This window comes from Astatotilapia calliptera, chromosome 11 (assembly GCF_964374335.1).
Source record: "Astatotilapia calliptera chromosome 11, fAstCal68.1, whole genome shotgun sequence".
In the NCBI taxonomy this organism is placed as follows: Eukaryota; Metazoa; Chordata; class Actinopteri; order Cichliformes; family Cichlidae; genus Astatotilapia; species Astatotilapia calliptera.
Window position 1 is genome coordinate 1,120,393 of NC_137432.1, and position 15,503 is coordinate 1,135,895.

Here is a 15,503-nt window from a genome sequence, read left to right on the forward strand (position 1 = left end):
AAGCATGCTACTAACTTTAGCCAAGTCATTTAGACAGCCGTTTAATATGCTGCTGAGAATATAGCCCAGAAGAAGCGGATAGTATAGCTTTTATTTTGGAAAGAGACATTTCTCTGTAATAAACTCTCTTTTCCAAAGATGAGTGATTCCTCAATCAGATACAGGGCTCGCAATATCGCTAGCCCGACGTCCCGGAGCTAGCGATTTTTTCAGTCGGGGTACCAAAATCTATCTCTGCCCTGCCCGTCGGGCTATTGTAGGAAAAATATATGTCAATGCTTTTGCATTCTTTCAGAAATGTAGCTGGGTAATTATGTCATTGGCATCGGTGAGCCACTGTCAATATGTGACATATTGAAGTCGCGTTTGAATTTGCGCTTGTTTTTTTGCTTTCACTTTGCAATCGTGCGAACTGTGTATAGAGAGTGACAGCACTGATCTGTGAGTGATGATAATTTGTGCACCAATTCCTCTGATATCGTCTTATCAATCGTTAGCTTACTATGCAAACATGACAAGTGAAATCTCCCGCAGCTTAAACATGTGAGAGGTTGATCGCGCAGAGAATCACTGAGCTTATGTGAGTGCGCGTGTAAAAGCAGCAGGATATATATTTTAGTTCTGCTGAGCCAAATAAGACAGGTCAGGGTGAAGAAGTGACAGCCAAAGAAAAGCTTACCACAAAACGGAGAAGTTATGACAAATCAGACTATAAGGCAAAAAGAAAGTGCAGCTTTATGGTTTCATGGACAAAAGAATTTCTGTGGCTGCGATATGACGAGCTAAATAACCAGGGCTGCACATAAGTGGTCCGCAGGTGCGCATTCGCTGTCAAAATAAAAAACACGCACAGGGGTTAGGGTTAAATTTAAAAACTGTACTTTTGAGTTAAAATATATATTTATAATTTTAATAAATGACAAATTAAAAAGGCATGAACATTTTTTTTGTATCGAAAAAATATCGAACCGTGACACCAAAGTATCGAATCGAACCGAACCGTGAATTTTGTGTATCGTGGCACCCCTAATTTGTAAAGAGAATTTCAGTGGATTTTCTGTCACATGTATTGTGTTAGCCCTGTGAGAAACTGGCAGCCTGTCCTGCCTTTGTCCTGTGGAAGCTCGGATGGGCTTCATCCTCCTGCGACCATGAACTGGATACATCGTATTCCAATTATGTCATCTGATCATTTACAAACGTAAAGTAGCAGTTTTTACCCGACAGCCATATCCACACTGAACACTGAACTCAAAAACCACTGACTACAAGACTTATTTATTTATTATGTGTAATATTTATCACTTCTACTTCTTAGTATTACCTCTGCATACATTTCTTATTTATACTATTATTAGGCACGAGATATCCTGACAGTGCACCATAATGTCGTTGCACATTCTAATATAATGAAAATAAGCATTTAATCAAAATATAAGAAATGACAAATTCTAAAAAAATAAACCTGACATTAAAGTATAACTACAGGTTCATTTGTGGACATTTAGTTGAATGTTATTCAGTGACTTTTGCATTTGCCATTTGCAGTGATACACTTTCTTTTTCATCTTCGTTTGTTCTGTAAAATTATTTAAAGTGTAACGACTTCAGACCAAATGTTTGCTACGGTCATTTTGTAGAAGCATTTCTTACGTATCAGTCAGATGCTGCATAGAACGCATGTTGTAACATTATAGTATTATTTGCTGTGTGTAACTGTGGCTATTCAACCTCATTAAACAACACATTCAAGCTGCATGATGCACATAAAACGACTAAAATCATCTTCTTTTTTTGGTTTATTGTCTTTGAACCAGCAGATAAAGCCCGTGGCATTCACAACAAGTCTGTGAAGAAATATTTGAGGCCATGCACTGAAAAGGTATTTTTATTACCGTAAGATATTTGGAGTAACAGTTACTACAACTCTGTGGTTGTGCTCTAGTAAAGGTCACGGTCTAAGAGGTCTGCTGTTGATATTTGACACAGATAGAAGCTAATTTCTTCTGAATATAGTTACAATTACATATTTTTAGAAATACAGCTTTTAAAAGTTTGACATTGTGATCATATGACACTAGATATCAGGTGATGCGATTTAAGGTCATTTACACTAACCAGTGTCAGTGTAACTGTAACATGTTTTTACATTTCTGAAACACGTATGAATATAAAATATAAAAATGGCAAAGAATGGCAGACTTCTATTCATTGACACAGACATATACATGCATTATGAAACGTATGTGTCCTCGATAACTGTTTTTTTTATCATGTCATGTGACATCCGTGACCAAATTGACATGACAGAACCCGAGACACAGCCCAGCCACAAAGTGAACTAACTCATTTAGCTAAAGACAACAGGGTTAAAGACACCTCACTAACCAACCTGAGACATTGCATTGAATTATTGTTTATATCTTCATCATTTCACCTGACTGGTTTCAGCTCAGATATTCTGCTTTTTCTTTTTGGTAGATCAAAGCAACCCATGCTGTTTCTGCTGCTTCCATTTTGATGCCACAAAGAAGAAGAAGAAAGCTTCAAACAAGTGTGGATCATGGTCTCAGTGCACAGTGTGCTGATATTGGTCACTTACTGCATTGGTTTTAAAAGCAACGTGTCCACCACAATCAACAGACTGATCAAAAACATTGACATATGTGTTGTTGTTTTAATATGTGTGATATTAGGGGTTGATGTTTTAAAATCCTTCCATTTTTAAAATTCACTAAAATGGAGGCTGAATGCACTTTGCATCATGTTGTTACCTTCAAACATGAATAAGGTTTACCTGCAGGAGGTTTGATGGGGCAGATACTTAAATATACACATGCACCTTTTCATTTCCATTCAAGAATCCTACTGTGATTTCAGTTTACATTAATATTTTTGAACCAAATGTTGGCTGTGACTATGATGGACTGGACACCTGCCCAGGGTGCAGACTGTCCTTCAGTCAAGGATCCCAGGATAGACCACAGCCCAACAACAACAACAATGGACTGGGCTGTCAGTGTTCAAGTTCAAGTTCAAGTTCAAATTTTATTCGCCACATGCAGTGGCAGGTGGCCCTGCAGTGGAATGAACCCGCCCCCGACCTTACACACACTACACAGACATCACATGGGGATACAAGTCAGAGAACGGTTGCATTACAGAAAAACACTGAAATGTACACTACAATGGGAAAGTACAAGAGGAAAAAAAGAGACCTCTACTCATGCTGGGCTGTAGAGGACAGCATGAGAACAGGAAACAAAAAAACTCCTCTGCACAGAAAGCACATAAATGTCCACAGTACAACATTATAGAGCACGTGACCAGCAACAGGGTTGGGTAGGGGATAAGGAGTAATCCCAGGCAACACAGCAGCCATCCGTACTTAGCCAGGCTAAGTAAACAGTCAACACACAGTCGTTATCAGGGAGTTCTTGTTCGGCTCCAGCCTTGAACCCACAGCTGGCGCCGAAGGCATATCCGCTTTATGATGTTGATGTTGTTGATTTTTCTTTTATGCGAGCAGCTCATGAGAATTTCAAAGCTGTTCTTTAACACTCCGACTCCGACGTTATTCCATCCTGTCAATGCGAGGGGCACTGATCACAGATCAAATAGTAAAAGAAAAGAGAAACAAATAAAGGGTCATTTTCATCTCTCATAGCATAGGATTAGGCTTATTATTAATGATGACTTAGACTAATAATTTATGTTAGATTGTGAATTATGCTATTGTTTTGGTATGCTGCTGTTGGTATCCAAGTTATACCTGAATTTAACCAACCGGCCGCAACAGATGGCCCCGCCCCTCCCTGAGCCTGGTTCTGCTGGAGATTTCTTCCTGTTAAAAGGGAGTTTTTCCTTCCCACTGTCGCCAAAGTGCTTGCTCATAGGGGGTCATATGATTGTTGGGTATTTCTCTGTATGTATTATTGTAGGGTCTACCTTACAATATAAAGTGCCTTGAGGCGACTGTTGTTGTGATTTGGCGCTGTGTAAATAAAATTGAATTGAATTGAATTGAATTTGACTAACAGCATTATTAATAGAATGTCTTTGTTTTTCCTATTTTCTAATATAATAATGATGACTTGTAAATAAGTGGAAATCTCATGTTCTCACAGTCCTAATGGCAGTATGATGATTCTTCAAAGCTCCTGCTTTGAAACACTGGACTTTACGTCATGAAAGATTAAAATATAATATAATATATATAAAATGAAAACATCTGTGTCTGCAGCACATTCACTCAGGCTGGGTAGGAGTCAAAAACTGGCAGTGATTACAAACACAAAGACAAGCAGTCCATGCAGAGGTCACACGTACAGAGACCAAAATGAAACAGCAGTGAAAAGTAACTGGACACTGAAAAACCCAAAGCAACATGGCAGGGGACCCAGGGTTACAATTAGCCCCAAAAGAGAAAGAACTGACAAAGGCAACAAATAAACTGAGAGGAATACAGAAAGACTGGTGATTAGAAAATAAATAAGAAAAGGACTTCAACCTCTACCTGGAATACTTAAAGCTTTTATAAAGTCACTGAGTCAACACTTTCTAAGACATTTGTTTTCTTATATGCTGGGACCTCTTGTTTAGGTTTAACAGCTTTTCAGTCCATGCAGGTTAGGGTTTGGTCCCGCTCAGATAAATGATCTCCAATCACAGCGCAGCTCATAAAGATGAAAACACATACAGAGTGTGATCTGAGTTTGGTGAACTTTGTTAGTAACAAATGACAGTAAAAAGTTAATGACAAAACATGCAAAATATCCACTAATAATAACAAAGCAGAAAAACAGTCATACTCAGATTTTTACACTCTTTGTTGCTCTTGCTGTAATCTTGCTGTGATCTAATGTTCAGTACATGATAAGGGGATGTCCTGAGGATGGCATTGGTTGTCTCTGGTGATGTAACCACGAATAGGAGGAAAAGCGTCTGCCTGATGATGGTGAAACATCACAGTACACTGGTCTAGTTTTCTTTCTAGCTGTTTAAAACTCTGGATGAGAAAATCTGTCACAACAGGCTTTCACTGACATCGATGGAGATGCCGTGCTACAGTTTTTCTTATGCAGCCTTTCCTGGTACGGAGTGTTCTTTTCTCTGCCAGTCTTCCCTTGTCTTTAAGACTCCTTGAAATGTCATCTTCTTCAACATTGAGGGGACAAGATGACACAGTGTTAGGTCATGTTACTGCATGGTTTCCAAAATAACTGGCAGGAAGTAACCAGGTAGTTAGAAAGGGACTGACGTGCTTAGAGTGACTGCACTTGAAAGGAGACACATTTATCCACTGATCTACATCACTTCACCTGGGTACGTTCTTTGAAGCTGGATGAAGACTGCTCCTTCCCTCAGTCCAATTCTAGTTTTGCAGACCAGTTGCTCTCTGAGGTCACAGTCAGCAATTGTAGCAGCAGACTAACAATTAAAATCAATTTCTTCCATTGTTTTTTCCTTTTTTATAATAACTATGTACAACATGCATCCATCTATCTTCTTCCCCCTATCCGGGGCCAGGTCACAGGGGCACCAGCCTAAGCAGAGAAGCCCAGACCTCCCTCTCCCCAGCCACCTCCTCCAGCTTGTCCAGGAGAACACTAAGGCCTTCCAAGGCCAGCAGAGCGATACAATTTCTCCAGTGTATCCTGGGTTTGCCTCGGGGCCTCTTCCTATGCTTTTGTAAAAAGAACATTAAACTCTACGACTCACAACTATTTCTTCTTTAGCTTTGGATGGTTTACCTGCTGCCTCTGACGATGGATCAGATGCCCTTTTGGGGAAGTATAGTATTTTTCTCTGCTTTGTCAAAACCTCTACAGAGCCTGTCAAGAGAAAAATATCTGTCAGCATAGAAGATATGAAATATATATATTTCGTTAGACAGCACTGAACAAACTTTGGTCAGCTGATTTCCTCTGTGCAGTGCAGAAGAGTATCAGTCAAGGTGGTGAGATGGACTCATCATTTGTGGTAGTTCTTCTGAAGAAAGACCACTGGTACCATCTGTGAGCCCAAACCACTCAAGCTGTCTGCTGCTCTGCTTCATCTGCAATTACAGCCAGCACCAGGCTGATACAATTATACCAAATACCACATTACTTTGTATGAATAAATAATAAACAAGAAATAAACTTTGGAGATGCTGAGCAGGTGGTTCCATCATCAAACTGTAGACAGCCTCTTTGTTGGAAGAGGTAATGCCTACAACAGGACTGATTCTCCATCATAGATCTATAGAGTGTGTCAACTTGTGGTATTCAGATAATAAGATTTAAGCCAGGGTGACATAGTTTTCCAGATGACCTTTGCAGACTGACTTACCTGTGTAAGTATGAGGCTCAACAAAAATCAGACTCTGTAGTAACAGATAAATGAAACTCCAGCTGGGAGATGGAAATTTGCATTTCTGTCTGACTCATCTGGACAGGGACAGTGTGGCAAACTGAAAAGCGTCTCCAAAACAGCCAAAAGTGAACTTAATACTAGGAATTTAAGGGCTGGGAATTTAACAAATTGGTTAAAAAAACATAATGTGTTAAAAAAAATAACGCATTTAATCACACTTTGCAGGGAACTTTTGTCAATGCACGATTTCCTGGTATACCGATTATACTGATGCACACATCAGAGCTAGAAAGAGTTAGTTGTCCCTGACAACCCCATGACCCTACACAAAGTGTTTCAAATGTCTGGGGGCCTGCCTTAGGCGAGCAGGCCGATTGAGGCCAGCAGAGGGAGAGTCATTCTGATCAGGACATGAGGTACAGCTGCCACCCCTTTCCCCAACAGCAGGTGAGGCAAGTGGGCGATATGGTGAGAGTCTGTCCTGGTGCAACACTACCATGTGCCCCTAGCCATGCATGCGTACCAGGTACACCACCTCAGATAACACTGTCATGACTTCCGTAGGCTGTTGCCAATGACTGCAAAGTTCAGGGTCCATTTCTTGCCCACCAGCAATCTCAGGCTCAGGGCCTAAACACCAAGTCCATTGGTGTTTAGAGATCCTGCAAAAACAATAGGGCAGCAGGTGTGCACTGACTGGACTCTTGGACAGCAATTCTGTAGGACCAAAGGGCCAGTCTCAGTCACGTTGGTGTTGGCTGGTTAGGATGGCCAGTTGGGTAGCCAGGGTGCGGTTGAGGCGCTTGCCCAGGCCGTCGCTTTGAGGGTGGAGCAGTGTTTCTTTGTCTTCTCCAACCCAAGCCACTGACAGACCTGCCCAAAGGCCTTAGATTCAAAGTTACACCCCTGGTCACTGTGGAGCTCAGCAGGGACCCTAAGGTGGATAAATTTCTCCTCCACCAACTTCTCCACTGTTGTAGCTGCACTTTGATCTGGCACTGTGTACACCTCAGGCCAATATGTGAAATAATCCATGGTCATCAGTACATACTGGTTCCCCAACTCAACAATGGTGAATGGCCCCAAAATATCCACTCCTATTCGTTCCATAGGGGCCCTCACCAAATACTGCTGCAGGAGAGGTCCCTTTTGTGCTGTACAGATATGCATGTGCAACTCCACATCTCGTTGGCACCCAGGCCAGTAAAGCCACCCACTGAGACAATGGAGGGTCTTGGCATTAGCATAGTACCCTGCTCCCACTGAGCCATGAACAAGCTTGAGCACCTGGGGACGTAGCGAATGGGGCACCAGCAATTGTAGGAGGTCTCTACCCTGTCCAGGGCCTGCCACCTCTGGTACATGAGGCCTTTTTGAAGCTCAAGGTTGTGGTAGGCCCTCATCAGCCTCCTGCTGCTGGCTCAGTGCTGTTTGACCTCATTCCTCCTGTCATTGGGAATAATGACACTCAACTGCTGCACAGGGACGTCCTTGGAGCACTTCCAACCAGCGGGGCACCTGGCCTTCTGGGTGCTTGAAGTTTAAGAGGTTAGGGATGCATGGTCAATGTGGAGGAGGAAGCGGCAGCCATGCAAGTATGGACGGAAGTGCTGTACTACCAGAACTACAGCGAGCAGCTTGCGCCGAGTAATGCAGTAGTTTTTTTTGGCTCAACCCAATGCACGGCTGAAATAAGCCACAACACATTCTCCATCTCCAATCTGCTGGGACAAGACAGCCCCAATGCCTACATTGCTGGCATCTGTGTTCACAATGAAGGACTGTTGGGCGTCAGGGTAGGCCAGAACTAGGGCTTTTGAATATAGTGTAAATACTGTAGGGGTGGCTGTGGCTCAGGTCGTAGAGCAGATCAGCTACTGATTGGAAGGTTGGTGGTTCGATTCCTGGCTCCCCCAGTCTGCATGTCAAATATCCTTGGGCAAGATACTAACCCCAAATTGCTTAATGTTTATTAATTGCACTTGAGTTTAGAAGTGCTTGTATGAATGGGTGAATGAGGCATGTTATATAGAGTGCTTTGAGTACTCTGGGAGAGTAGAAAAGTGCTATATAGAATCAGACCATTTACCATATACTACATATGTCATCTGTGTCCAGATTTGGTTTATATGCAAACTACAAAGAGCACAGAGATGTTTTCATACGGCACTCAGGTCGGCCAAGGTTAGTCTCTAAAACAACTGATCACATATAATGTGAGGGTTGCTATTACTAAAGCTCTGATAAGGTCAACTTCAAACTGGACAGACTGGATATTTCCATCCAACCACACTTTTCTGGGTTCAGATGTGCAGCTATCTGAGCAGAGACCCTCCAACACTACCTGCTTCCAGCCACCTCCTGTGTCTCTGTGTGTGTCTGTTTTTTCTATACTTGTTGCTTTCACATTTTTTCAGCCAGCTCCTGTTGAGGATGTAACCCAGTGTGAACTTTCCCTATCATTTTCACATGAAATACATTCATTTTTTTCTCAATTACAATCACATGGCCAATCTATAGATTTGTTTAGTCTTTTTTTTTTTGTAGAAAGATGATTTTCTCATAGCCATAGTAAAAGGAAAAAGCTCCATAATGTGGTTTAGGTACCCACTAGTGTTTCTGTAGCCAGCTGAGGTGATTGTGAACCACAGTAGAGAAGTCACTTTGTCTTGCATTGGTTAAATGGAACATGGCCAGTGTCTCACAGGTCAACACTCTGGGGGTATTATCATTAGTGTGTGACATCATGTTTGACTTAATGAAAGCTAGCAATTGGTTGCTGAAGCGCCTGCAGACTGCTCTCCCACCGAGCACTGCATTCATGCACAAACAAACAATGCCACAGGGCAAACAGCTGGAGACAGTAGACTGTGGGCACAGGCCCAGAAGACTGCTGCACCAGTTTAGACCAAATATAATGGTATGTTTTCAGATGCGAGCACTGGTTTATTTTTTTTTAAATATCTCATGGTCTATGAAGTGTGTGATTAACAATACTCTAACTAGTTACATGAGAGCAGTTTTATTTTCACATGTTAGTAACACAGCACATTTGTTCTATACATTAACTTGTTATTCTTTAGCTTTCAGGACTTGTTTCAGTGTTCCAGTGTACAGTTGAATAGTCATAACAACAACAACAATATTACTTCTACTACTAATAACACTAAATAATTAAACACTCCTCCATTTAAAGCAAAGAAAAAAGTTCAAGATACAGTTAAGGAAGAATAATTTTTACAAATTAACTTTTCCTTAATGAGCAATGAGACCAATGTAAAGTAAAAACTTAGAGTATGATAATGAAAATAGCTCCATATTAAAACAGTTGTGAGGTTGGAATATAGGTCCATGGGGACTTCCAATATTTGTGACAGATCACAAATTAGAATGAAGCTATTCTGGTTTTTTCCTTTTTTGTGCAGGTGTCACAGAGATTTGATCAAAATGTGACTATTTATAGCATGAACACAACACAGACCCAGGTTAGTTTTAATTTATTTTTTTCTCTAAATCCACTTTTTATTATAGCATTTAGTTATATTCTGTGATTTAGTTTAGTTTATCTAGTGTATTGTCAAAAAGTAAATGCATAGACTGTTGTTGGTTCTCCACATTAAGTTTGAATGTGCATGCATGAAAAAATTCCACCCTCATTTTCCAGACTGCAATCTGTATTCTGTGCCACTAGCCATCCTATTATCACATGCTTTTTGATATCTGAATAAGAAGTGTGCCAGACATCAACTCTGATTTAGTTCATAATGGCACGTTGCCAGCACACAGCACAGACTGAGTCAAGCCAACAAGTCTGCACTATAACGACACCCTGTATGCAGCACAGCTCACTCCCAGTCCAATCACACTATGAAAATCTCTTTGTTTCAGTAGTTAAAATGTAGCTCAGCAAAAAAAGAATATGACCAAATATCTAAATATCTCAAGCTAAAAAGAAAATTCATGTAAATGACACACTGACAAATTAAAGCAGCTCAGTGTAGCGGTACAATGTAGTGGACAGTGCAGTGCAATAACGTGGCTTGAAGGTAATGCATGTTAACAGCTGAGATTCAAATAAAATGTTAACATGAGAGGACAGAGAATGCTCTGCCAGACAGATGTGTGGCATTGTAAAGAGGCACTTCATGAAATATGAAAGATTTCTTCAATATGCCCCCATGCTGAAAAAGTCTCTTAGAAAAAGTGCACCACTGCCTGTCAGGTAAGTAGTGTGGAGGGTCATCGAAATAATCTATGTTCAGGGACCTTCTACACCACCACTTGGTTAGAAGAACACACAGTACAGTAGACCCTACAATAATACATAGAGAGAAAAACCCAACAATCATATGAGCCCCTATGAGCAAGCACTTTGGCGACAGTGGGAAGGAAAAACTCCCTTTTAACAGGAAGAAACCTCCAGCAGAACCAGGCTCAGGGAGGGGCGGGGCCATCTGCTGTGATTGGTTGGGGTGAGAGAAGGAAGACAGGATAAAGACATGCTGTGGAAGAGAGACAGAGGTTAATAACAGATATGATTCAATGCAGAGAGGTCTATTAATACATAGTGAGTGAGAAAGGTGACTGGAAAGGAAAAACTCAATGCATCATGGGAATCCCCGGCAGCCTATGTCTATTGCAGCATAACTAAGGGAGGATTCAGGGTCACCTGGTCCAGCCCTAACTATATGCTTTAGCAAAAAGGAAAGTTTGAAGCCTAATCTTGAAAGTAGAGATAGTGTCTGTCTCCTGAATCCAAACTGGAAGCTGGTTCCACAGAAGAGGGGCCTGAAAACTGAAGGCTCTGCCTCCCATTCTACTTTTAAATACTCTAGGAACAACAAGTAGGCCTGCAGAGCGAGAGCGAAGTGCTCTAATAGGGTGATATGGTACTACAAGGTCATTAAGATAAGATGGGGCCTGATTATTTAAGACCTTGTATGTGAGGAGCAGGATTTTGAATGATGCATTGAGTTTTTCCTTTCCAGTCACCTTTCTCACTCACTATGTATTAACAGACCTCTCTGCATTGAATCATATCTGTTATTAATCTCTGTCTCTCTTCCACAGCATGTCTTTATCCTGTCTTCCTTCTCTCACCCCAACCAATCACAGCAGATGGCCCCGCCCCTCCCTGAGCCTGGTTCTGCTGGAGGTTTCTTCCTGTTAAAAGGGAGTTTTTCCTTCCCACTGTCACCAAAGTGCTTGCTCATAGGGGGTCATATGATTGTTGGGTTTTTCTCTGTATCTATGAAGCTCCTTGAGGCGACTTTTGTTGTGATTTGGCGCTATATGAATAAAATTGAATTGATTTGAATTGAATTGTGTTATCTGGCTTCATGGACAGATAGAGCTGGGTGTCATCTGCATAGCAGTGTAAATGTATGCTATGTCTTCTAATGATACTGCCTAAGGGAAGCATGTATAATGTAAACAGAATTGGTCCTAGCACTGAACCCTGTGGAACTCCATAATTAACCTCAGTGTGTGAAGAGGACTCTCCATTTACATGCACAAACTGGAGTCTATTAGATAGATATGATACAAACCACTGCAGCGCAGTACCTGTAATACCTACAGCATGTTCTAATCGCTCTAATAGGATATTATGGTCGACAGTATCGAACGCTGCACTGAGGTCTAGCAGGACAAGCACAGAGATGAGTCCACTGTCAGAGGCCATAAGAAGATCATTTGTAACCTTCACTAAAGCTGTTTCTGTGCTGTGCTGAGCTCTGAAACCTGACTGAAACTCTTCAAATAAACCTCTGCAGATGATCTGTTAGCTGTTTGACAACTACTCTTTCAAGGATGTTGTTCACAGGCAACATACAGTTCCAGTGGTATTTTTGCTAAATTTAATATAGTCTGTGATCCATCCAGTCAAACAGATGATATCTTCTCCACATGTAGATTCAAAACAGTCCTGAAGGGTCTTTAAGTCTCAATTGTCAAACTTGCAAAAGCCTTTATGGATACAGGCTGTCATTAAACAAGAAGCCAACAATAACAATGACTAATGAGAATTGCCTCTGCAAGTAATGTGGAGGTATTGTAAAAGCTATCAGTGCAATATTGCAGAAATCTTCCTTCATAGTAACATATGCAGGATTGCATGACTTTCAGTAACTAACAGTTTTAATCTTTTGTTCCTGCCACTCAAATGAACATCTCTATCTGACCAAAAAGTTCTGAAGTGAGGTGCTGCTGCACTGTGGAAGCAGCCATGTTTCTGTGAAGCACATACATACGCCCAGTCATCTCATTGTCTCACATTCCCAAAGGTTCTTACTTCTTTGCTTAACTCCAGCTCTGCAGCCCCTTCTTCAGGATAGCAGCCTAATATTTGGAATTGTTTACACCAGGTTGTACAGGTGGGCAACAGAGAGAAAGAAAGAAAGCAGGTCATACATATTAAATGAAGTAATTTGGCATAACCAAGCACAAAATGTACTTGGTTAATGTTCAGAAGAATTATGGTTGTGGTTGAAAGAAACCAACATCGACTGGACTGGAAACAGCCTGTAACTGGTTCAGATTTATCTAAGCAGCTGTAATTATCAACCCAGACCCCTCTAACACAAGGTGCTACCTTACAGTTGTGACCAGGGATGGTTTATTTTCATGCTGATGTCTGCTTTAACTGACACAATAAAGTCTGTTATCATACCAAAGCCAAGCGTCCTGTCTGAAACTGTGCTGTGTCAGCGTATAGCAATTTAACACTCAGCTCTTTCTGTCCCTGTTAGCTAACCCTTCACACCGTGGGGTTAATGCTTGTATCATTCTAATGAGGAGTGATCGACTCTGAGTATACGTTACCATTAATGTTAAAAAGACCCTTTATTAAAAACCTTTTTCTATCATGATATCTTGCAGATTTGCTCTGTTTCAGTGAAAAAGCTTTTCTCTTAAGTAAACTCTTTACTCCACAGAAACGTTCATCAGCACTTGACAAAGTAAACTGATAAAAATACAACAAAACTGAAGCTTGAGTGGATAACTACCAGACTTTGCTGTTATGAGTTGAAATGCATGTTGTAAAACTCCGGGTTACTTCCACAGTACAGAGACAAGCAGTTAGTGCTGTTTGTTTGATCGGTGCCTCTGAATATGATGGTGAATGATTGTCCGGCTCTCTGTGTTAGCTCTGCAACAAGCTGCTGATCTGTCAGGTCCCTGCCTGTCATCCTATGGGAGCTGGGTGAGGCTGGACTGGATAAGTAGGAGAGGATGCATGGATGGGTAATAATAATTATAATAAATAATCTGCCAGAGTAATACAGTAATAATGAAGAACACAAAAGTGCCCCAAAACTTCAGGCAACAACAACAAAATCAGAGGTCCTGAAAACGCCAAACATGTTTTCATTATGTGAAAAACAAGAGATGTTTATGCTTCAGTTGAAAACTGGTTGAATTTACATGTACTGTGTGACATTTATGATTTCATTCATGATACATGAAGACTGTTACACGCAGTACTGATGTGTACGAATATATGTGGTGTTTGGATTAAAGTACACTGATCCTGCTGTGATGTGGGCTGATACACTGTGAAAGACAGAGAGACTGAGAGGGAAATACAACGATGCTGAAAGAAAAAGATTTTGAAGAGAAATGCACGACACTAGAAAGAACTGCCAATAGAAACATCCCTGCAGCTTTCTTATTCTTGCTCTGATTATAACTGCTGCTGCCAAATCAATTAGATAAAGTTGTAACCACAGTTATTGTGGAAAGATACATACATTTAAAATGTCCTTTTGGAAAATAGATCGTCCTCATGGACGTCCGCAAATAGTGGAGGAACAAAACTGTTCAAATGTGTGTTGTCTTTCTGCTTTTTCTCACAGGTCTGATTCGTTTGCAAGAGCTTATAAAGGCGCCTTCACGGTACAACATCCGGTTAAAGATTCGGCAGCTGCCTGCAGAAACCAAGGATGCAAAGCCACTCTTAAAGGAGATGAAAAGGGGAAAGGAGTTTCATATTATCTTTGACTGTGGCCACGAAATGGCTGCTGGGATACTGAAGCAGGTACGAATATTTGTTGTTGTATTTTGTCCTCTTCTAAATAAAATAACCACAAAAACTCTCAGTTCCTAACCAACTGAGTAACAGCTGAACAGTTTAAAATAAGTCTGTCCTGCAATTTCAACTTGTATGTTGTGATGGACGAGCAGTAAAGCAAAGTCAGGCACAGCTTAGAGTCGAAAAACAAACTTAAATTAAACCAAAAAATCTAAATCTTGGGCCCATAAAAGATGTCAGAGTAACTGAACTCAACAAACAACACTGCCACCCCAAACAAACTGACCTACCCCAACGAGACAAAGGGGAAACTTAAATAGTGACTGATCAGCCCACAAAGACACAAAAAGGGGGCAAACACACAAAAACCTGACTGAAACTATCCCAAAAGGTTGATTCTGTTCATCTGGATGTTTTCAGAATCATCATCATCAGGGGACTTCTTCATTCTCAGCTGACTGCAGCTTTGTTGATCGGTAATAGAGTAACATAGTGTACACTCTTAAGTGCCAGGAGGATTCCCAGGAGTTATACATCGGAGAAACCAAACAACCTCTGGGGAGGCGGATGGCACAACACAGAATCAAGGAAATGACCTCACAGCCCATTGTTCATTCAGTGGTGCTAGTTTACGTCATTGTGCAAATAAACTGAGAATACAGTATAATGTGATTGTAGAAATTAATTAATTCTAAACCAAAACCAATTCTTTACTATCCTGTAAATTAAATCCTATATTTAAAGAGAGACAAATATAAGTGTAGTGTGATGTAAGAGTTTCTATTGTAGCGCTGTGATGTTTGGTAGATGCTACCCACGATGTGTGGCTGTAACTGCAGCCATCACAATGTAAACAATAGTTTATTTTGATGTATTTAAAACGGTATTGATGTTTGTGAGCCGGTTCCAGTATTTCCACACTTCAAATTCTTTGCATTGCTTTTGGGCAGTGTTGCATTAGGATAAAGTTGTAGTCCTGGGCGACCGGTTACAAGATGAGCTTGTAACCGGAAGGTTGCTGGTTCGATCCCCAGTTCTATCTGTCTCGGTCGTTGTGTCTTTGGGCAAGACACTTCACCTACTGGTGACAGCCAGAGGGGCCGATGGTACGACA

The 15,503-nt window shown here is 41.0% G+C and overlaps 1 protein-coding gene across 2 annotated transcripts in view; it reads left to right on the top strand.

The window, feature by feature from the left end:
- Positions 1 to 15,503, top strand: part of grik2 (glutamate receptor, ionotropic, kainate 2) — a 323,504-nt gene that overhangs the window by 83,712 nt on the left and 224,289 nt on the right. For both annotated transcript variants that reach the window (XM_026183896.2, XM_080308219.1), the window contains exon 4: positions 14,214 to 14,395. In XM_026183896.2, coding sequence (XP_026039681.1) covers positions 14,214 to 14,395 — 182 coding nt within the window. The remainder of the gene's footprint in view (positions 1 to 14,213; positions 14,396 to 15,503) is intronic.